Genomic DNA, 25,061 nt, shown 5'->3' on the forward strand with positions numbered 1-25,061 from the left:
TATTTTAAAATTTAATGTTACCCAAATTGTAAATACAACATATACCCTCAAGGGACTCCAGGGTGGCTCAGTCCATTAAGCATTTGACTCTTGGTTTTGAAATTATTGAATTTTATCAATCGTGGAATCAAGCCCTGAGTTGGGCTCTGTGCTTAGCTCGGAGTCTGCTTCAGATTCTCTCTCCCTCTCCCTCCTCTGTGTCTCTCGCTCTCAAATAAATAAAATCTTTAAAAAAAAAAAATGCACTGACAAATTGAGACTTAAAATGTGTCTTTTTCAAAATCTTCTAAAAGATTATAAGAAGTATCATATAACTTTATTTTTGCAAAATAAAAACAAGACAGAGAGTGAGTCCAAGTATTGTTCCTGTTTAAACTGTATTTGATGTTTGTACTGATTGCACTACATAGGTAGGAATATAATCATGTTCAATAGAAGAATATAGTTCATATTTAAACATCATCCACTATTTTATGAATATCATAATCATGTTCAATTAAAAAGGATCCGAGTGAAAATATGGAATCATGAAGTAATCAATAGCAGAATTTAAGGAACATTTAAATCTAATAATAGACAGTAACAATAATTATGTTATTTGGATTTTGATATGCTCTATTTCTTGGCATTTTAATATTTGTCTATTTACATTGTTAGTGTCCTACCTCTTTAATTCTCTGCAGTTTTTAATATTTATTTTTATTTATTTTAAAGAGAGAGAGAGCGAGTATAGTGGGGAAGGGCAGAGGTAGAGGGAAAGTCTTAAGCAGACACAGCACTGAGATCTCATGACTCTGAGATCACAACTTAAGCTGAAGCCAAGAATGGGACATTTAACCAACTGTGCCACTTAGGCACCCCTGCATATTTTTTTTCTTTGATATGTGCATTAAGCAGTCAACAAATAACTTTCTTTGAATTGGCAATATACAATTTATTTAGTTGGAGAGGATACTTCTGTGTATATTGAATGCCAAACATTATACCAGCCACCAAGATAAAAACATGAAAAAGGCAATGGACTTCAAAAAAACTACTCTAATAGTTTAGTAGGGAGAGTAAACATAAAAAAAAATACAAAGTATTATGATAAGGGAAATAATAATATGTAACAGTTGCTAACCACTATTAACAGAGGCCATGTTAAGCACTTTATACATATATCTCTATTTGTCTTCAACCTCATTAGATAGGTACTAATACTAAATCCATCTTAAAACTAGTGAAGTGAAATACAGAGATATTCAATAATTTGCCCCTATCACAAGAATAGAGTTTGGGTTTGAGACTAGACCTTTAGACCACATAGAGTCTGCATTAACTTTCTCCCTGTGCAGATGAAACAGTGATAAATTGACTCATCCTGGAGCCATATCTGGAGTTTTCAGAGAGAAAGTGACATCTGAACTGGATCTTACAGATGCATATTTGCTAGGCAAAAAAGACAGGGAGGGTTTTTAGCATGGAGGAAAGTATTATAAAATGGCAATGAGAATCAAAATTGGAAAGGATCCGTGAAATCAGGAATCACAAGTGGTGACTGTGTGTGGCTGGATGGGAGAAGCACAATGAGAAATGCCGGTAAAGATCGAGATGGTTTAGTTGATGAAGGACTTTTATCCCTTGCTCAGGGTTTACTCCTTTAGTACAGGGATGACAAGTTCTGCTAACAGCACTGATTTATAGGCGGTGGCTTGTATTGTCAAGTCATCGCTTTTAGAGCAGCCAGAGGATTAATTGGGATCTGAGAAAACTTTTAGAAGGCTATGTAGTCATTTAAAGATTGCTTTTCAAACAAAGTTGGAGTAGAGAGAAGAGACCGTAATGAGGAACATTACTTAGCAATTTTATTTGATAATTTTATTAGGTATGAGAAGCAAAGGTGAGGGGAAAGGAGAAATAGAAAACACGTCCCCAGTTTTTAGCTAAGCTACTGAATGTATGGTGCTAGCAATAATCAAGAGAAGGGAAGAAAAAAGAGAGATATGCCTGACTACTGGATGGGAAAGGGAGTAATGTTCTATATTATACATCTTGGGATATCTAAGTGGGGTCTTCTGTAGGCAGCTGGTAATATATGCTGCTGCTCAATAGAAAATTCAGATTTGTATTTGATGTCATCTACCTATAGGTAGTGTGCAAATAAGGGATGGATGATTTCATCTAGGCATGAGCCCATGACCTAAAGAAAATTGACAAGCCCAACTCTGGGGAATGCTATTGTTTGAAAGACAGATCTTGCTATAGTAGCTGTGAAGGAAGCTTTGAAGAACTCGTCAAAAAAGATGGAAAGATACCAGAGTGAAGTGGAAATACAAAAGCCAAGATGTGATGTGCTATACATATTCCATAACATTCATTCATTTCTGTAAATACTTTAAATATATTTCTTTGGAAAAAGAGAAATAAGTGTCCCTCAAAGCTATAATTTTGATGTCCAGCCTATACCACCGATTTTTGCTAAAGCATACCCTAATATAGTGGTGTCAGCTTGGATCAAAGGACATTATAAGAAAAGACCAATGGAAATTTGTGTTGCATCTACTATGAATGTGTATCTCTCCCACACCCTCCTCCCTCTCTCCTTCCCTCCCTCCCTTCCTTCTTTCCTTCTTTTGAGGATATGGCTCTGTTCCTTACACAGGAAATTTGGTAGAAATTTCACTTAAATATCAAGAAAAGAAACAGTGATGTTATTCCTGTCCAGGTTACTATATATGTATCTGTTTCTATAGCTATATTTATCTATCTACTTGATATGAATTATGTAAGATGCAATGTGAATCATGTAAAAGTTTGTTTCCGTGTTTGCATTGACTCTAAAAGGCTTAGATTATTTCTGGGGATATCTCTGTCATAAAGCCTTACTGTGCACATTGTGGATTGACTTCACTGCTTACTCCGTCTTTTGCAACCTGCCAAAATGCTTCATTCAATTATTTCAAATCTGATTCTTCCCTGCTAAGTGGTACGGTTGTTTTGTAAAACACTGTAAGTGTTTGCTGGAACAAGAAAGAAAATAAAAACAAATGTTTATATTAATTTTGAAGGTTTTTGAACAGTGATTTTGACCTGTTGCTGACTTCATTTGGTAAATGTTAGCTGAATTGAGTCAATGGTGGGTTGAGTATTGTTACCGGAAAGCTCAGCTTTTTTCAGCTACTCTGAAGCACCTTAGAAGTGTCTCTTGGTGACTGACTTTGATCAGGGTCCCATCTCTTGTCTTCCACAGTGACAAGGACGGTGTGTGCAGAACAGTGTGATGGCAGGTGCTATGGGCCCTATGTCAGTGACTGCTGTCATAGAGAATGTGCGGGGGGCTGCTCAGGACCCAAGGACACAGACTGCTTTGTAAGTCTTGGAGTTTCCCTTCTACTTTTCCTATCTCTCTCCTTCCTGGTTGGACTCAGGCACATTGAATCTTTAATTAAAATAAGATCAAGTTTAACCATTTTAGGATTAAGAAAGATGCTCTGCCTTCCTATAATTCATTCCCTCACTGGGTAGCTATTGATTACCTAGGATTGTTCTGTTCTAGTAAATGAATTATATCTTTCTGATGTAATTTATAATACAGGTGAGATGCATTAGAGAATGTGAAGAGGAACATATTGAGATATCTTTTTAAAAGCTAATAGCATCCTTCTAAAATTTACATTGATTACCTGTTTATGTTGTTGCATAATTGAGTTTTCTGAGTAGGGGCTCTTGAATTTTATTTCTTGGATTTAAATTTTAAGATTATAGCTATAGATTTCAAGATTATTCATAAATTGACAAATTTAACTATTTCCCAGTTTATTTTGTTTACAAGTTAATATTATTCATAATTTATAAGATTAACAAATGCATGCTTAAAGCAATTTATATGCTAATCTGTGTGATTTTTATTTTAGAAAGGGACACTTTTCTTTTCTTAAAATTAACATTTATAGCTTGTTGGGGACATGTTTTAATTACATTTTAATATCCCCAATACAGTTCTTTCTGTTCTTTTGAATACAAAAATAGTTCTGTGAGCTATAGTTAACACAATTTCATATACAGATGCTATTTTCATTTTAAGCTAAAAATCATAAAATAAGAAATTGTTTTTGCTGTTAAAAATGAACACAGAAGTTCATTTTCTTTTTTTACATTTTCAAATACCCAGAAAATACACATATATATTAAAATTGAATATTTTTTTCAAATTGAGACTCAACTCTGAAAATAAGCAAAACTAAATTAAAGTTCTTGTGATATAGTCATTTCTTAATTTTCTTAACATCACAAGAAACTTAATTTGTTGACCCTAATCCTATAGTGAAACAAAATTATATATTGCAGAAGTGAGTAGTGAGGAAGAAGAAAAGAAACATGTTAAAATTTTAAGGAAGGTGCTTTAGCAGGTCTTGAAGTGAGACCTTTTCTCTTGGCTAACACCAGACACAAGGTAAAGGTTGATGTCCAGAATGCTGAGCAGCTCTTAACAATTCCAAAACAGTAACAACAAAAAACACCAATAACCATAACAAAAACTTAGAATTTTTTCATTGGATTTGTTTTCGTGGTTCCATTATCATAATAAACAGAGTGCCAGGTGAGTCTCAGAGTTCTTATTTCATTACTTTTATGGAATGGTTCAATGACTCCACTTTGGCATTTGGTACAGAATGTTCAAGAATGCCAGACCAAAGCCTTGGTGTAAGTTACGTTGTTTTGCATGCTGTCTGGAAGGTAAATTGGTTTGATTCCTTTAGTTTATGTCCCTTTGTTGCCAAGCAATCTGCTCACAACACTGCATAAAAGTATGTTCGTAAAGCAATTATGAGGACACATGAAGTTTTATAGCCATAAATTAAAACTTACTGAGTTTTGTAGATTGCTTTTTAATAGATTCTTCCTGGAAAATGTCATCTTAGTGAATAATGTATCATGAGTGAGTCTTGTCCTGATTATGCATCTAGTAGACTATCATCAGGGAATTGTCATGTTGGTGATAAAGTGCTTGCTAAAACAACAATTGATGAAGAAAATGTTTTGAGGAAACAGAATGAATTAGTGCTTATTAATAACCATACAATTTATGATGAAATATAAAATATAGCTTGAGTGCATATTAGCTTACTTTCCAAAACCTCAATTATTCCTATGAAGGTTTAAGTTGTTTAATTAAGAGAATTAGTTCATCCACTCTTTTGAAAGCCATGTTTTATGTACTTATACATATATTCTATTTTTATACCAAATACTTCTCAGATGGTAAAATTGTTTTTTAATTCTTCTCAGAGGCATTAGAATGCATTAACAAATTGAGGTCTCACTGGAAAGGCATACGGCAGCAGAAACAAACTGTTTTGTTTGCACTTGATGGCGTTCACTAAATGGTATGGCATTACGAAAAAGACCATAGAGGAAATGGCAGCACATTATTTAATTATGAGCTAAGTATAGGCTGCTTCTATTCATTTTGGCATACTCCATATTTATATTTGACTAGTCACCTGCCAGAGCTTTTTCAAGTCCAGTTTAAATGGCTACTACAATGTTTTCTCACTATACAACGGTGATGAATGTGCTTACCACGTCAATTATGGCACTGAACTTTTCCAAACACCTGATTTAAGGAAACACTAGACTGTAGGCTTGGGGAGTTAGTTAGTGTCAGACTCTAAGATTGAACATAAACCCTTTTAAATAGTGTGAGTTGAAATTATTTTTCACTATTAGCTAATTTTAATATGAAACCATTATAGTTTGGAGATTACTGGGTAGAGACTAGGTAACTTGAATATCAATATCTTTGTATAGATTGTATATTCATTGACATTGGAAAAACAGTTTTGTAAAATTTTTGAAGTCCAAAACAAATTTGAACTTAAAAATAAGCACTTAATGACTATAAACCTGTCCAATTTTATACTTTTTGTGAAATAAAAGAATAGAACATGCACATATGTTTTATATAAATATTAATTTAATAAGTAAAGAGCACATCCTTCTCACAAAGTTGTTAGAGCAGTATTCCTTTAACAAGTATTATGAAGGTTATTTTTATTTTTATTTTATTTTATTTTATTTTATTTTATGAAGGTTATTTTTAAATGAAACTAATATTTGCTGTGTTTCAGGCCTGCATGAATTTCAATGACAGTGGAGCATGTGTTACTCAGTGCCCCCAAACTTTTGTCTACAATCCAACCACCTTTCAACTGGAGCATAACTTCAATGCAAAGTATACATATGGAGCATTTTGTGTCAAGAAATGCCCACGTAAGTAACAAGAGAAGAATAACCAAATTAATTAGATCATGATTTTAAAACACACACAAAAAATCGTGTACCTGTATTGTAATTTAAAATTTGCAACAATATTGTGAATTACTTGGATAGAGGTGCTATTGCTACCATTTCACTAATAAGGGAATTAAAATTCAAAAAATTAAAGTGATTGGTCTAAAGTCCCAGCAAGGGAGCGGAATGTTTGAGTTTAGAGTGTAGTGTCATTGCCTTCTAAACTTACTGTTTTCATTATTCCTCAGTGTTTTTGCACATGATGCTGTTTCTCAAAAAAAAATGAGAGCCAGTTTTGTAATGAATGAGGTCAGCTTCTAATCACAATGAATTTTTACCTAATATCCTTTCTGATTACTTATTTATAATAGAATGTATAGAATTATAGTTTTAATATCAAATCTCATCATAAACAGTAACAATAGAAGTGAAGGGCTATTTAGAGGTCTTTACAAAATTGACAGCTCATCCTGGGGTTTCAAAGTAACCAGTTTAGCTTTCATCAGGAATTCAGTAAATATATGTCTTCATATTTGCTCCAGTCAGTTTCTTTGCTTGGAATGAATGATGGGACATTATTTCTTTATTGTTTGATCTACCGGAAAAACTAAAAAAAAAAAAAAAAAAATTAATTTAAAAAAATAAAATAAATCACTACATTTGTCCATATATTCATTTAAAAGAAGAAGGTTTTACAAGCTATAGCATTGTCACTCTTATGGTTTTCTTCACTTTGTGCCTGTGGTTAAAGAAGAAGTATAAAGGACATGGGATTAGAGTGGCTGTGGGTTCTGCCTTGGCCCACATATTACTCGTGTGATTTTAAATGAACTATTTCAATTTTCTTTGTATTCTCCTCTTTAAGATGTAGCTGGTAATAATCATAGCTCTTGTCACTACGAGACTTATTACAATGATCAAAGAAATGGGGAATAAGAATCAGAGAGATAGCATATAAAAACAAGTCTTTGAAAACAATGACAATTCTAGTCATTATTATTAAATATTTTTATATTGGATAGAAGAATAATTACGCATACAAGCTTTCAACATCTAGCTTGTGGAAAGTGGCTAACACTGAGAATAATTTTGTGAAATTACACTCCCAGTTTCCTTAGATATGGTAACTCCTAAATTTCTTTTCTTAGAATAGTTTCGTTCAACAAATTACAGACTGGGTGCCTGGGTGGCTCAGTTGGTTAAGTGACTGCCTTCAGTTCAGGTCATGATCCTGGAGTCCTAGGATCGAGTCCCACCTCCAGCTCCCTGCTCGGCAGGGAGTCTGCTTCTCCCTTTGACCTTCACCCCCTCATGCTCTCTCTCTCTCATCCTCTCTCTCAAATAAATAAATAAAATCTTTACAAAAACAAACAAAAAAAATTACAGACTAAACACTTCAATATTTAGCAATGTAAATCTCAAATATTTGAGGGGCCCTGCATAAGGCATGGTTTGCTAAACTGTAACTATCTCGCAAAAACAAAGACATTTAGCTTCTAAATACTGCTCTACAGTCCTTAATCTTGAATTCTAAAATTCAAAAACTCCAGACAAATATTTTTTGAAACTCATTTGGCGGCAAAACCTGAACCTAACTGATATGAGGGTATTTATAATTTGTATTTACTCCATTTGGCATATATTGCTGTGAAAACGTAGAAGTGTTTAAATGTGAGGTATTCCTGTGACCACCTTGAAGAACGGATGGTTACATAATATACAGTACATTCACTTGTTGCAGGTTGAGTTCCCCTCAGACAGAGATTAGGTTGTTAAGGAGGAAGAACAAGAAGGAACAGGCTGTGATAGTCTCAACAATGTACCTTTTTTGTGTGGCGGACGCCCCCTGGTGGATAACTGGGAATATCAAGCTCACACTGTGCCCAGTCCCATGGATCCATACCCACTCTTCTACCCACGACTCCCTTCAATCCCAGATTTTCCAATATTTCTTCTCCCAAGGCAAGCCACTGCTAATGAATCCATATTTATTCTAATCTCAGGGTGTGAGTGGGGAGGGGCCAGGGGGAGAGGGAGAAGGAGAGAGAAAATCCTCAAGCCAACTCTACTCTGAACACAGGGGCCCAACTCAGGGCTGGACCCCTAGGACCCCAAGATCGTTACCTGAGGCAAAACTAAGAGTCGGAAGCTTAACCAACTGAGCCACCCAGGGGCCCCACCACTTGGATTTTATGACCCAAGTAGCAGAAATGCTTGCATCCCAGACTGGACCTGTACCATATGCCTTTCCTGATCTGAGACCTCTTCAAGGCCAGAAGCCTTCCAAAAGACTGAATGTTAGACCAGAAGCAGTATGCCCAGACAGGGAAGGATGCTGCCTTTAAAATACAAAGCGGCCTAGCAGGTGTCATGTTGCCTCTACTGTGGGAGGCTCTAGATGCAATAATTTGTTCTTTTTTGGGGGTGGGGGAGGGAGCATCCTGGCATATTTCAGATCACTGGAGCCCTAAACATTTCACCAGCGTATCAGGTAATCAGACATTCCTGGTTTATGTAGTATACCTTCCCTAGTCTCCTTTCAAATTCCATTTTGTTTCCTCATATAAAACTGTGGAACAGTTTCTGTGGCATTCCACTAAAAGATAGAACACATTTTAAACATTTCCTCCTGGATATGAAGGGTACTCTCTCGATCCAAGGCAATTCAACTTCAGCTTCATTTGTGCTTCATGTAACTTGAAGTATTTTTAGATTACAGACTTGCATCATGGCATGAAATGAAGTGGAACTATTGAAAAACACAAACTAAATGTCATGTAGTTTCCTAAGTCTATAAAAGAAATTCACTGTGTCTTGGGGGCTATTCAGGATGTGGAGCAGTAGTCAAGCAAGGACTAACTGTTGTTAACACAGGCTGCCCTTGGATTGGAATGTGGATGTTCACAGATTCTGTTTCAGGTGGAGATATTTGAACGGAGTTGTTTTAGGGAAAGAGGCGGACATGTATACTATCAATGATACTCATCATTGTCAGTCCCTAAAGTACTTTGTTTTAAACTTGTTTGCCGGCCATCAACATTATTGCTAATTTTGCCTTTTTTTTTTTTTTTCCAATCAGATAACTTTGTGGTGGATTCCAGTTCTTGCGTGCGTGCCTGCCCTAGTTCCAAGATGGAAGTAGAAGAAAATGGGATTAAAATGTGTAAACCTTGCACGGATATTTGCCCAAAAGGTGAGTGATAGCTGAGATTATGCTAGAACAGGGACCTACTCCAGGGTTTTCCCATTTGCTTTTCAATGGACTGGCTAAGTTCCCCTCTCTGAACACACACATACCTTTCCATGACTTTGTATGGTCCCCCGAAGTATCAACTGTCTTAACAGTGTGTATTATCGATTTTGAATGATATAAACTAAATAATCCAGGTTAAACTGAGAGTTAGCGTTAACAGAAACTCAGGAAAAAAGTTACATTTTATTCTATATGCAGCAAATCTTAGAAGTTAAGCACATAACAAGGGATGGATTGTGTGATTATTTTCACATCAAGAACCCATATTAATCGCTTGCCACTCTACGCTAAATGATCTGCTATGCATATGAAGGGGTGCAAAGAGACAAATAACATGATACTTACCCTCCAGGGCTTCAAAACTATTTTGAAAGATTAGATGTATAAAATGACAAGGAAATTTACCGTATGTATTAAATAAATGTTGCAGATAATTCCTGTTTTCGAAATTGAGTGCAGAAAGAAATCCCTTCTAGCTGTGGTGCTCCAATTCCTCACCCAAATGAAACTTAAATTAAGCAGGATGAACATACAGTCTAAATTTTCTGAATGATATTAAGCCTTCCAAATGATCACAGATTGCCTTAGAAAGGGCAATCAGGACTTATTTTTTACTACATTCTCTCTTTCCTCTTTCCTTCTCCCACCCCCACACATTTTATTTGCTTGGCTTTGTTTGTTTGTTTGTTTGTTTGTTTTGAGTAGAGCCTTCAGAAAGTACAGGTAATACTCAATTTAAGAATTTAAGAATAGGGGCACCTGGGTGGCTCAGTTGGTTAAGGGTCTCTCTTCAGCTCAGGTCATGATCTCAAGGGTCCTGAGATCAAGCCCTACGTTGGTTGGGCTCTGTGGTCAGCAGGCAGTCAGCTTTTCCTTCTTTCCCTCCCTCTACCTCTCCTTCTGACTCTCCCCTGCTCATGCTGTCTACCCTACCCACCACCCTCCTGCCCCATTCAAATAAATAAATAAAATCTTTAAAAAATAATTTAAGTATAAATATTTCAATGGCTCTTGCTTCTGGTTACAGCTCCCAACATTAGTACTTTGTTTAATATATGTTCTTAATTAGACCAATGGTAAAGCCACAGTTTGAAAACCATCATTAGGCTATGAAATTATTTTACTCAAGTGAGTAAAATATCATTGCAAATGGTATTTTAGGGTAGATGAAAAAATAGTTGATTTTTTATGCCAAAAGCAAGCATTGATTGTTGGAAGTTTGTTTTAGTTACAAATGTGTCATGTGGGTATACTTGGACTTGATCTAAGATATTCTTATGTGTCATGGTCACGAGACTACAATGCAGGGACAATATTTTAAAGCAGGCCCAGCAGTTAATGTTGCATGAATAAATTTTTATTTTTCTTGTTAGAAAACTGTGTACGTCTTATGATGAACTTTCTTCATTTTATAATGAAAAAATACTGTTATTTTATAAGAAAAATGCAATGATTTATTGACCAAAAAAATAGTTGCTCAATTCCCTGACTGTGAGTCTTGTTTTCTGCAGCTTGTGACGGCATTGGCACAGGATCACTGATGTCAGCTCAGACCGTGGATTCTAGTAACATTGACAAATTCGTAAACTGCACCAAAATCAATGGGAATTTGATCTTCCTTGTCACTGGTATTCATGGGTCAGTATGAAATTTTTGTAGAAAATTATTTTACGACGTGTAGTCAAAGCTTAAGAGATTCTTTAGCTTTGTCTGTTTGATTCCTTTTGACCTAGATGAGTTCCTCCCTCCGTTAATATTCTTCTCCAACAAAATCAAATGCCAGATTTTACCAGCAATGATAGTAAAAACCACGGTTTTGAGATACATAGACTATGAGTTTAGTAACTACTTAGATTTGACAATATAAGTTTATATGTAAACTAAAACGTATTTGTGGGGTGGTCTCCTCAAATCCACAGATTTCAGAAAGTTTGACGTGTTTTTACAAATGTTTAAGGAAACAGTGTCAATGGGTGAAGTGAGGAATTTCCTTCAAATTCCTAACTGATTAGTTCAGGGAAGAATAAACTAATATTCTTTTAAAAATGTGTGTCATAGAAAACCAATCAGTAAGCTGAAATTCTCTTGAGCTTTCAGAAATTCTCTTTGGCCTGATGTATCTTTTTCTCTTTCTCTTAGGTTAGGAAATTTGTACTAGTATAGGAGATCTAATAAATGAATTTCATTTTAGCAATAAAAATTGTAACATTTTCTGGGTTCCTTCATTATGGAACCACCTGCTGGTTTTAACTAGGAAAACAGCCAAGTTTGTATTCTTTCAATTGTAATAAAAATGTCAGTATTTTTACTTTATATTTTATCTATTTATCTATATTACTCTTAATCCCTAAATATTAGTGCTACAGGCTATAGATAAAGAATATGACTCACATATTTCAATTCAAAATCTTAACTCTAAACATATATCACATCATTTCTAGAAGCAAAACAATTTAACACATTATGAATAAATATGTCCAAATAAGAATACCAAAAGAAATAGAACAAAATGTTTCTTTCCATGCAAATAAGTTACAGTAGGTCTTATTGCATAAAGCATTTCTTCACTTTAAAATGTAGCTTTTAATATGGGTTCATGCCAGATGCTATAATGGAATGTACACACTTTCTGCCCCAGATATGTTTTATTCAGCCCAAGCAATGCTTAAAAAATAAATATGTATGTTCAAGATTTCTAACTTCTCTTTAAAAGTATGTAGATTTGATTACCCTTAACACATTCTCCTACAAGGCAACAACCTTTTGCAGCCAGGTAGTTCTAGCCATTTTTAGATAGGACAACCAAATTTGCCAGAGTCACTACGAACCTTCTGAATCGATTTACATTGCTATCCTCACCTCCTTCACCCCAATGAGTAGGAGACCTGGGTCAACATTCAGGTGCATCTATATAATGGAATGCATGTATGACATTTACTAAAACAATGTATCTACACTGTAACTATTTTCAAAACCAAATACCACTATGAATTAAAGATCATATCATGTTAACAACAGCTTGTGAGAAATAGGAATACATACCCACTTAGTTCATATTGCCTGCTTCCACACGGGTATAATAAATGAATTGGCCTCAAGTCCATCAGTGCAGGGAAAGATTTGAAAACGCAGTCTTATAAACTGCATTGTGGAGAAGTTGTTTTCATTCTAATCAGACCCAACATCCATCTCTTATATATAAAGTGTATTCATACCTCCTTTTGAATTATGAAAGAAAAATCATAGATAATATAGCCTACTTATATACATAATTTTATAAAGTGATTGTAATTCTCTATTTTTGATTTAAAGAAAAAATACAAGTAAAGGATAACAAAATATGAATTGATAGGAAAATGCTCAACTTCGACTTACTTGGAATGAAAGTTTGGATTTATGAGAAATGAGATTAGACGTTATTCTGTGCAAGAAGTATGGGGAAATAAAGAGCAGAGGCACAGCTGACTACTGGAATAGGAAATAAGTAACAGGCATATTGTTATACGACAAGAGGAAAACGGAAATAAATATTATTCAAATAGAAGCAACATGACTGCAGAATTACACATAATCATGGTATGATCAACTATGAAGTTTGTGCACATGGGTCCTTAAGTGGGTGGGACATTTTAAGGTTATTCAAGACATGAATGAGGCAAAACTTTGCTGGGAAAAGACATTTAATTTTCTTGGCTTGGGGTTATTACTAAAAGCCTATAATGTCCCCCAATATCTGTTACAACTGGCACATCTCTGCAAATGTCCCAGCTTCCCTTGAGGGAGGAAATCCTGCCCACATTGAGAACCACTGCAAGAATTCTGTGATAGTAGAAGGATTATGAACCAATGAAAGAAATCCACTGATGGTTAATCTTGTAGGTAAACCATGGGCGGTGAAGTTTAACAAAGATGATCAAATGCAGTTCACAATTCTTATTTTAGTCTTTGTTCCTTATGGAGCATACTTATCTGAAGTCTGGATTTATACTAATTGTAAAATGGTTTTACATATCCTGAATCACCTAATGTCCAGAATAGAGGAAATATTAAAAAATACGTGCAAAAAAGGGAAGCAGATATGTCAAGATATAAAAATATATTGCACAATAGATACCACTTATTCACAAATTTATGAGAAGAATCATTACAAAGTATTAGATTAATCCAGACTTTCAAGGAAAACAACCTTGCTAATTCATTCAGGTGGAAATGGATTATAGGAAATTGACTTGCATGATTAGGAACAGAAAGGTAAGCAAAGTCTCTCTTAAAAATGAGCTCAGAAGTAAGAGTTAAATTTCCTGCTTCATTAATTTGAGCCAGACTATACCAGACTTTGATTTGAGGCTCTAACATAGACAGTTCTACTGAGTCGCTTGGCTTCCATTATATGTCAAATGCTCTGTTTCCTCCAATGTAAAGTTGAGAATTGGGTGTATAACAAATACCTACCTTCTCTGATTATTGCGGAGATTAAGAACAAAGATCAGTTTTAAGTGCTCAGCCGAGTACCTGGTATATTGTAAAACATTAATAAATGGTGGAAAAATAAAGAGGCAGGGGGAGAAAGGGAGGGAGGGGAAAAAAGGGAGAGAGAGAATAAAGAAAAAACAAAGGAGAAGGAGGCAGAGCTAAAGGAAAATCTCAATGACTGTATTTAGTTGTAGCACAACATGTAGTGTAACAGATACTACTTTGTAGACTAATGAAAACCAAATAGAGGCAAAGTTTTTTCCATGGCAATATTTCCTTTATGGTAAGTCACACTCCTTCCTTAGTCCAGAAGGTTATTATTTCTTCTTAATCATAACACTTAACTTAGAATATTTTAATACTAACATTATAATTAATATTACTGTGTCTCAACCATAATATATAAGGCATTTTCCAGGACAAATATATATGTTATATACGATACTTCTCATTGTTCCTAATTTTATGTCAGTATAAAACATATTATCTGAAGCCTTTCTCTTGATCTTCGGAAGATTTTGATAAAAAGTCTATTCGATGGGACTTAGACATCTTATAAATATATAGACATTATACGTATTCACGTATACAATTCACGCATGGATGGAGAGAGAGATTTTAAATGTGAATAAGATGGAGTATTATAAGCAGAAAACTTCTAGTAAATTAAAGACATGTTTTACTTCACTTAATTCTCATTACCTTAATCTTCAACTGTTTTTTAATAGGACATATGGTTTGAGTAAAATAGCTAAGGTGTTTCTTTAAGCTAATAGGATAAATTAATAATTAAATGAGATTATGCTTTTCAAAAACAAGTTTATGCAAAAAAATAAACTTACTGTTAATTCATCAATTACAATTTTAATATATAAAAGAACTCAATAAAGTTAATTGGCATGCTCATTTTATAACACAATGGTGTCATTGCCAGAAATAGACTAGGCACTCTTAGTCCTTTATTTAGAATAGAACCACAGGCAAACCTGTGTGCAGGGTTATCCATAGGAATGTTCACCTTTCATCTCTTGTCATGTTTGATAATATTCATGTGCATGTACTTAGAGTAACAAAATGCTCACCAAATAAGCATGTTTAAACTGTATCGCAGTGAGACACAGACAAGAAAGTGCTTAGGTAAGAGAGTGCAGTGATGATATACAATGGAAAAGAGACAGTGGGTTTGGTGAAAAATAAAGCGATTTCAATGGAATTGTAAAAATATGTTTCTCTCTATCCTGAGCTTTATTTTGGATCACCAAACACAATGACAGGATGGACATAAAGTTCTTTCTCGTGGCTCTGAATTTAGCTAGGGAAGTTCTCAATTTTAAAGTCCTCTGGATTTCAAGTGGCTCTAGGATACAACTCCCTGCAGGTACTTTGAAGTTGGTAAGTAGGATTCTGTCAACTTATTTTATGAGAGTCCTGAATCTCTAAAATTAAGTATATAAAATTTCTGTGGTCCATTGGGTTTCATATGAACAGTCCAGAATTCATTTCATTCCTAGCAACTTGGAAGCATTCTCAGTAAAGGTTTGCACTGACCCCATCATTGTGTGCTTGCCCTGAATTGTGAGTATTTCTTAATAAAGCCAAGATCTTTGATTATATGACCAGAGCTGTTCTATACACTGCTTTTCATCAAACAACAAGTGTTGAAAGCTCATTCTACTACTGCAGAGCTGATATTTTCTCTGCATACAAAAGTCTTTACACATTAAAAAATGGTAACAACAAGATTTTTCCCGCATGGCGAACTTAATTTCTTGGCTTCACGTTCATCAAAAGCATTGTATTTTTTTTTTGATGTATATTCAGTTATAAATAGAGCAAGTTTGCCAGAACATTTAATTTAGACTTTAAGCTTTTGAGAGACATTCATATCACATTGAGGAAAATCTTAATTATGTGTGAATTATGGGCAAACTCATTTATAGTGTTTCTCCAAGCCTTCTATAACACTCCCTGTTAAACTAGCAGTTCGTTGTATCAGTTATACTTCATAGATTGAAACAGTATTTAACCAAGCAGAGTTTTTGTTGTTGTTGTTTCATTTTGCTTTTGTTTGTTTTGTTTTGGTTTGGTTTTTTTTTTTTTTTTTTGTATTTTTTAAGATATAAGTTGGTTCATAGTATCGAAGCAGATGCAGATAAACCAAGCTGAGAGAGCCAGTAAAATGGGGTTCCAGAGATCAAGGTTGCTGGAACTAATGGTGTTTTCAAGGTTCTAATGCAAGGGTGAATTAAAGTCAATGGATTCAGACTCAATTCCTAGAAGATAAGCCTTATGCCTTTCTGTTTGTTGGAGGACTGTGGAGCACCTTGATTGATAGCCCTATTAAGGCCACATCTAATGTCTCACTGTATCCTATTGTTTACTTCCCAAGTGAAAAAGAAGGTTCTCAAAGATGTAAAACAACAGATGTCCACAGGAAGAATGAGACTCAGGTGATTGCTACAGATGGATACATGCTTCTAAAAAAACCCAAATTCATTTTCTTAGGTTTGATCTCTCTTGGAGAAGTGGTCAATGAATAGGATTTAATTTTTCTCTGGAAGGTATATATTGATACAGGTCTCTACTTGCCTAGGATAGCAGAAGTCATCTTTCAAAATAATAAAACTTTTTTTTTTTTTTTTACTTTTCTAAATGAAGTTTTTTTTTTTTTTTACTGTGTTATGTTAGCCACCATAAAATATATAATTAGTTTTTGATGCAGTGTTCCAAGATTCATTGTAAACTTAAAAAAAAATGTATTTCTTAAAATAGTTGAAAATACTGCTTGAATTACTGAGAAGTGTTTGGTATTATTTGGAAGTATTTATTTGGTATGGTCACTATATTATAGATGAAAGGTTTCTCCTTAAGAAGAAAACTCTGAAAAAAACCCAATAAATACTTAATTTTAAAAGTTATTTTATGTTCATTTTTTAAAAGAAGAGGCATGTATATATCAATAACATTAATTACAAAAATATATTTATGCATTAGGAGAGGGCATTTTTTTTAATCTCCAAAATTTACACCTTTTGGATATTATTAAATTTGTTATAAATTTTGTTTCAGATGTTAGTATGATTCATAAAGATGGGAGCAAATATTTTCTGTGCTATAAAAGCAAATATAAATAAACCATATAGGAACAAGATTGCTCAAAATAATCCTTATGAAGAGTAACTTTCATACTAATAAATGTAAGGATATAGCAAAAAAAGAAAAATATTTCTTGTGTTTGTTTTTATACATCATATGAGATTGTAGGTGCTATTAACAATTTAGGTTGTTTGAGGAGACCAAAAAGCAATTGTTCTCACCATAATTATTTGTAGTGTATATTTTTCCTAATTAAGAAAAAAAAAACTTTAAAGGCAAAATACAATAAATAAAATTTATAAATAGACTTGTTATGTCTGGAGGTTTCTTTAGGATATTTAGACTGGACCATTCTTCTAGAACTACAGTAGCCTTCAGTGAAGATCTCATATCTGGTATCATCATAAATGTCTTCAAAGCACCTTTTAATCCTCCTCCACATGTAGCCTAACAAACTCTGGACAAGGCATTGCTAATTTTTCCATTGCTACTTAAATTCGATCTGAATGAACTAACTACAGTCATATTTCTTATGTTTTCGCTCTTTTATCTGATTTAAAATCTGGTCCGTCTCTTCTTGATTCTATAGGGACCCTTACAATGCAATTGAAGCCATAGACCCAGAGAAACTGAATGTCTTCCGGACAGTTCGAGAGATAACAGGTAATTTTAAATAGTGCATTTTTGTGCTATGACCTATGTGAAAATATTTTTCTGAAAATATTACATTTTTCCTGAAAATATTACATAGTATTGAAATCAACTTATTTTCAAAGCAAATTCTAGTTTTAAAATGAACGTCATTTTCAATTATGGGTGTCTTTATTCCTTAGCATTTGTGCACATTTTGAAAGCCTGTGGAATTTATAAAATAAAATATCCTTGATATTTTTATGTTATTGTTTTTGTGTCAACTGATCTTTTGATCCACGTTTTTCTGTGTACTTTTTCACAAGAAATACTCTTGAGCATGGATAACATGTGGCACTCATTTAGTGCATATTTACTGAGCACATAATATGTTCAGGGCTGTTATATAGTAGCTGATGAGGGACTCATAGACATGAATTGGATATGGATTTGTTATTAAGAATGAAAAATTAAATGAGAAAGGTTAGGTGTTTATATATATGAATGCGTTAGGCTGCAAGGCAGACAAATGATATCGTAAGTGTAGACATAGAGTAGTAAAGGATTTCCAGAGAAATTAATGCCGTATTTTTCTTTTTATGTAATTAGACTAAGTATTTTTGACTTTAGAAGAGTGAGTCAAGGGGTGCTGGGTGGCTCAGTCGTTAGGCTTCTGCCTTCAGCTCAGGTCATGATCCCAGAGTCCTAGGGTGGAGCCCCGCATTGGGTTCCCTGTTTGGCGGGGGGGCCTCCTTCTCCCTCTCCCACTCCCCCTGCTTGCATTCCCTCTCTGTCTCTCTCTCTCTCTCTCTCTCTCTGTCAAATAAATAAATAAATAAAATCTTCAAAAAATTAAAAAAAAAAAGAAGAGTGAGTCAAATGAAGGATCATTTAGTTATTTTTACGTATGTAGTTCCATGATTCTGTGTGTCTGAGAAACCTAGATTTTTGGTGTTCATTGGTTAGGTATTCATTATATATTGAATACTGTGGCCCAGGAACTTTGGGTAAGACACTCAATCTTGGAAGGACTCTGAGACAGAATAGAATGACTCGAAATAGGAATATTCAGTGTCTTGTCTTTTTAACCTCCTATCTTTGAAGGCATTTCCATCGTGTTCCAAGGATACTCAGCATTAAACACAGTTACTAAGATATTGATATTCTGAGTTTTTTCACTGCTCTTGTCTTTTTTAGGTTTCTTGAACATACAGTCATGGCCCCCAAACATGACTGACTTCAGTGTGTTTTCTAACCTGGTGACCATCGGTGGACGAGTCCTCTACAGGTAGGTGTGTATGTTCAGAGATGCAGGTCTTCCAGATTTCAAGACTAACGACATGTGTACACATCTCAAAGTTTCAGCTTCAATGATTCTAGAAATACTGGGTTTCCATTTTTAATTCCAAAGGTAAGCCCAATGAAAAATACCCCTGGTTGTGCTTTAAAGTATGCAGGATACAAATAAGTAAATAAGTATGCAGAATAAACAGTTTGATTTTTCAACTGCCTCTCACTAAGCAATTTCAGTGTTTTGTAGGTATGGTGTGCATAAAACCAAACCTTTGTTTTTGAACATATGTTATCATAACTAGCAAATAACATGGGATCACTTGATAATGGCTTAGGTGTACAGGATGCAAATGCTATTTTACTATATTCTTGTCTCTGGCGCCATCATTTGAACCATGCATCATGGGGGTGATATTTCAGGACTTGGTCCACTGCTCTGTGTTCAATGCTGGCTAATAGTGAGCAGAAAAGTCAGGGCTCAGAAGCACACTGGAGGTCTAATATCAATATTTTAATTCACATAATAAAATGTGTGAGTTAATATTTATTAGGCCACTGCTTTTTGTTTTATTTTAGATTTCCTCTGTATGTGATTCTTATTTATGAACAGTTAAACGTTGATTTACATAAAGGGATTTAGATTTCATTTTTTCTACTTAAATCTGAAGGATACCTTTAATCAATATTGTCATCAAATATTCCATAATAATATTCTCAGAAAGTCCACTGAATTTTGCTATTAAAATAGGCATATCTGTAGGATGTTTTAAACTGTAAGAGGGAAAAGTTCTTAATAAAAAGGCATAATTGAGAGATAACAGTCTTTTGAAGTGCTACATGCAACTAAATTTTACTATTCATTGAATCAAAGGTTAAAAATCTGCTAGGCATTATTATGTTCACATTGTAATAAACAGCTCAGGATGGTTATGATGAGAGCACAGATTTCAGAGAATGAATTACATCTCAGTTGAATACACATATACTGAGTTTTATACATACATATGTATGTATGTATATATATGTATATAAGTATATATGTAGGAATATGTGTGTGTATATATATACACACATGCATGTATATATACACACATGTGTATATATATACATATATACACACATATATATGCATATATACACACATGTATGTATATATATATACACACACATAACACATGGAAAAAATTCTAAATATTGCAGCAAAATATATTTAGATTTATAAATAAAATAAAAGAGGAAAGCTTTGATCTGCAGAATGTAAAATATTGTTCATTAGTTGATTGAAATGTGGGAAACAGATGATTCTTTAGAGAATGGAAAAAGAATTTAATTAAAAAACGTAGACTGTTAAAATAAAAATAATTTCCTTGAAATGATAATTTGTTTACACAGTATAGTTGTCATTCAACTTTTAGACATACTTTCCCCAGTTGTCCAAGCCTCCTGAGTATTTTTTTAACTTTTAGCTTAATTTCATTCTTCTCTTTAATTTTTAATGTCTCCTATCTTTACTTACACATTCTTCAACTATTACAATTTGTTTCTGAGTTTAAATTAAAGCCAAGTATCTATAGTCATTCTCTGCAATATTTACCCTCTGAAAGCTTATCTAAATTTTTTAAATAGAGTAGAATTAATGTCTTACCTTAGGTAGAAGAATAATATTCCACAAACATTTGTTGATTATTTAACTTTTTGAAGTTTTATTTAAATAATCTTTACACTCAACGTGGGGCTTATACTCATGATCCCAGGACCAAGACCCTCATGCTCATCCAACTGAGCCAGCCAGAGTCCCCTAATTATTTAGTTTTAAAACTGAATTTCATCCTTGAAGAACTTGAGACTTAGGGGATAGTGGGAAAAATAGTGAGCAGATATGTCAGTGGTAAGTATGTAGACAGAAATGGAGGTATCATGAATATTTGTACTTCTAAAAATGAACCTTTTCTTTTGGGGGGTTCAAATTATTCTTTTTAAGACTCAGGATATATAGCATGTAGAAAAATAATATTCAGATCACAATTTAGTGACTCAGTCTCTTTTTTTATGCTCTATTAGCATTCTTTTTAGAGTAAGATGTGACATCCTTATTTTACTTCAAGAATATATGCCAGAAGATGTTTATTAATATATACATATTAAATATTGTTCCATTTCCCCCCTTCCTTCTCTTTAGTGGCCTCTCCTTGCTTATCCTTAAGCAACAGGGCATCACCTCTCTACAATTCCAATCTCTGAAGGAAATCAGTGCAGGAAACATCTATATTACTGACAACAGCAACCTGTGTTATTATCACACCATTAACTGGACAACACTCTTCAGCACTATCAACCAAAGGATAGTGATCCGGGACAATAGGAAAGCTGAGAACTGTAGTAAGTACATTATTCAGACATTAAAACAGAAACTTTGAACATTTTCTCCCATTCTGCATTGGACCAAACCATTAAAAATAACTAAGTCAGAACCGTTCCTTCTTTTCCTCAAGTCTTAAGAACGGGGGTAGTTAAACAGAATGGGTGACTTCTTATCATTTATTGCATGTTTTTATAACATATTGTGTGCTTGCAAATCTTCCCCAATTATAAGAAACTTCCAATAGAGACTAAGGTTCAGTAGGTGTTAGGTGGGACCTGGGACTCTAAATATGTAATAAGCATCCTGGGTGCATTCTTTGGATACTGTCAGTTTGTGGCAATTCACCCTATCGAATCTTCTGTTTGCTTCTTGGTTTCAGTGAATAACATAACAGAGTGTCATTTGGGGGGTGGTGGAAAAAATGCAGATGTGTTCTGAAATGTGTAAAAAATGCTGTTCCAGAAGTTTGCTGTTCAAGAAGATAGTTCATTTCATAAATACATTTCTCTAGGCATTTCATGGTTTCTCCTTTCATTTATTTTGCCACTTAGCGATTCACTCCATCATTTCTTTGTTACTCAGAAGCAAATGATGTTTTCATGGGTACACAACTATGCCCTTCCTGTCTTATACTTTGATATTTCAAGGATTAATACTTAACTCTGTGTGTTTCTACTAAGTACTATTTTATTCTATATCTACAAGTGCCACTGCTAAGCATATGTGTCTGACTTACTTATGATAAATATCAAATAAAAAGATTCAGAATTTAAATTATCTGTTATAAATACATATATTTATTGTGGCCATAATGAGTAAGTCCTTTTAAAAATCAAATCCTAAGAAACAGTTTGCTTTTGGGATGTCTTCTTACTTGTTTGGTCTCACCATGGGACTAGGCACAAAGGCATATATACATAATGATTGAGTTAATTTTTATGCATGTGAGTGAATAGTAAAGGACATTTTAAAATATATGAACTCTTAAGAGGCCTATGCAATTTAAGTTTACTAAGTTAAATAGTGGATTAATTTATTTATGAGTACCCCACCTTGTTTCAGAAAATGTTTAAGGCAGCTCAGGAGAGCAGTATTCATGAAATATAACATAATTTGTGAGGAAACCACATTTTAGCTGTTTGGACCCTTAAAAATATTTTCCAGAGGAAAGATGTATTGCAACTTGAGTTTTTTTTTTGCTTTGGGTGAATGAATTCTTCCTTTCCACACAAAATTAAGAAATATAAAATCTTATTATATATCAAAATATGCATGTTTTTATTGAATAATATTTATCCTTTTATTTAGTCTGGATTATTTCCTGATTTCTTATAAGTCTTTGTTTTAAAGATTTTATTTATTTATTTGACAGACAGAGATCACAAGTAGGCAGAGAGGCAGGCAGAGAGAGAGAGGGAAGTAGGCTCCCTGCTAGGCAGAGAGCCGGATGTGGGGATCGATCCCAGGACCCTGGGATCATGACCTGGGCTGAAGGCAGAGGCTTAACCCACTGAGCAAGCCAGGTGCCCCTACCTTCCTGATTTCTGACAGAAAGCTTGTTTTTCTTTTTTTTTAATACTTAGGCTTTTTATACCACATTACTATATGTATGTTTGTACATGCCCCAGATAAAACAGATTATTCACAAAGGTAAAATAGAATCTTCTTTAACACAAATTTATAACTATTACCCTAAGTCAAGGTTATCTTCTCCTTTTCTTCTACTTCTTTCAAAAAACAAAGTAAAAAAAAACAAAAATGGAATAGTAGTACTCCTACCTTTCAAAGGTAAAATTTAACTCTAAAAACAAGAAAACCTAAAGAGAAAAAAAAAGTAAAAGAACCAGAGAAACACATTCCTCTTTGATCCATTTAATCATTTTACAAAACCCTCATTTACTTCTTTTATCTTTTGTAAACTGAATATAAAGCAAATGGGAAGAAGAAAATGTGGGAAGAAATTAAATGTAAAAAAAGGCAAGGTAGGAAAAAAGGTTGTAACTATTTCATACTTCTTTAAGACTTCTAAACTTTTCATGCAACCAAAAAAGGAAATAATAACAATAAACTAAAAATCTAACTTGTGGGGCGCCTGGGTGGCTCAGTGGGTTAAGCCTCTGCCTTCGGCTCAGGTCATGATCTTAGGGTCCTGGGATGGAGCCCCACATCAGGCTTTCTACTCAATAGGGAGCCTGCTTCCCCCTCTCTCTCTGCATGCCTCTCTGCCTACTTGTGATCTCTCTCTCTGTCAAATAAATATATGAATAAAATCTTTAAAAAAAAATAAAAATCTAACTTATCTTTTCAGTTTTCAGTGTTATGCCCGTTAGGCTGAGTTTAGCCCTTTTCCAGACCATGATGTATTTTCTTGTTCTTTGCACTTAGAGTTGATTTTTCATTTTGGGGAAGAAATGAAGCAGTTAGGAGAAACACAGTTTCATGGTGCTTTAGTATAAAACTGAGCTTTATCATATTTTAGAATTTGTAACATCTTAGAACAATTTTTTCATGGAATCCATTGATCAAAATTTGAATTTCAGTGTAAAAGTACACTGGATCCTGCATTTTCAGAAATGTAATTACCTTGTAAACTTGACTTTAGAGGCAATGCTGCTGAACCTACAATGGTTGCCCACATGTGATTAAGGCTTTTTTTAAATTTTTAATCATCCATACTGCTATCTGCAAATTATAAAACTTAAATATTTGCTTCATTTTAAATACACTGTACATATTGCATTTTTTAGATATCCTCTCTTAAGATGCTTTGCACATACAAGATATACACAAGCACACACATGTATTCACAACACACACACAAGCATAGAGCATACATGCAGGTATGAATATACACATATAACATGTACACGTGTATATAGCACTAGAATACATGCATGTGCAGACACACATCCATGCACACACACAATGTCATCTTAAAATACTCAGATTAAATCTGAGCATTGGCTTGGTAACTTAAAAGAGAAGGCGGCCTTGATTTTTAACCATGTTTTTGGAGTTCAACATGATTTAAACAGTAATGACAATAAAAGAAGAACTTCACCTTATCTGTAGAGTGTGAAAGTGGCTTGAGCAATCATACACTTTTAAGTCAAAAATTTCAAAGCAGACTTTATAATTTGAAGAGATTGAGATTGAGAGAAACTCTAGGATATGAAAAGGTAGAACATTTTCTGTCTCTTCATTTGTATGGTTATAGCACGAGCAAAAATGACAGTACTGGTTGGAAGGACCTTTATTGTTTTTATTTTTATTTTTTAAAAAAAGATTTATTTATTTATTTGAGAGAGAGAGTGCACGGGGGGAGGGGCAGAGGGAGAGAGAGCATCTCAGGCTGACTCCAGGCTGAGCACAGACCCAGATGCAGGGCTCCATCCCAGGACCTCAAATCATGACCTGAGCCCAAATTAAGAGTCAGCTAAGAAATCCAGGCAATGCTGGAAGGAGTTTTAGAGTAGGTTAATGAAAGTATTTGAAGTTTCTTAAAATACTTCAACATAAACTTTTAACACTAAAACATAAACAGTAAAGAGGTAAATATTATCTAACTCCTCAGAATCGGAGTTACATTCGGACTCATAACTTTTATCTTAAAAATATTTGTACATATGCACTTAAACCCAACATAAACAAGAGAGAAACTAAATTCATAATTAACTT

At 34.0% G+C, this 25,061-nt stretch overlaps 1 protein-coding gene across 1 annotated transcript in view; it reads left to right on the forward strand.

Moving 5' to 3' along the window:
- The window catches only part of ERBB4 (erb-b2 receptor tyrosine kinase 4), a gene marked incomplete at its 5' end in the record, with an annotated part of 585,211 nt that overhangs the window by 307,439 nt on the left and 252,711 nt on the right, over positions 1–25,061 (forward strand). Inside the window, 7 exons of the mRNA XM_080799443.1 lie at positions 3,233–3,351; positions 6,114–6,255; positions 9,356–9,469; positions 11,041–11,167; positions 17,688–17,761; positions 18,926–19,016; positions 21,201–21,400. Of these exons, the coding sequence (XP_080655569.1) occupies positions 3,233–3,351; positions 6,114–6,255; positions 9,356–9,469; positions 11,041–11,167; positions 17,688–17,761; positions 18,926–19,016; positions 21,201–21,400 (867 nt within the window). The remainder of the gene's footprint in view (positions 1–3,232; positions 3,352–6,113; positions 6,256–9,355; positions 9,470–11,040; positions 11,168–17,687; positions 17,762–18,925; positions 19,017–21,200; positions 21,401–25,061) is intronic.

This window comes from Martes martes (assembly GCF_963455335.1).
Source record: "Martes martes genome assembly, chromosome: 3".
Taxonomy (NCBI): domain Eukaryota; kingdom Metazoa; phylum Chordata; class Mammalia; order Carnivora; family Mustelidae; genus Martes; species Martes martes.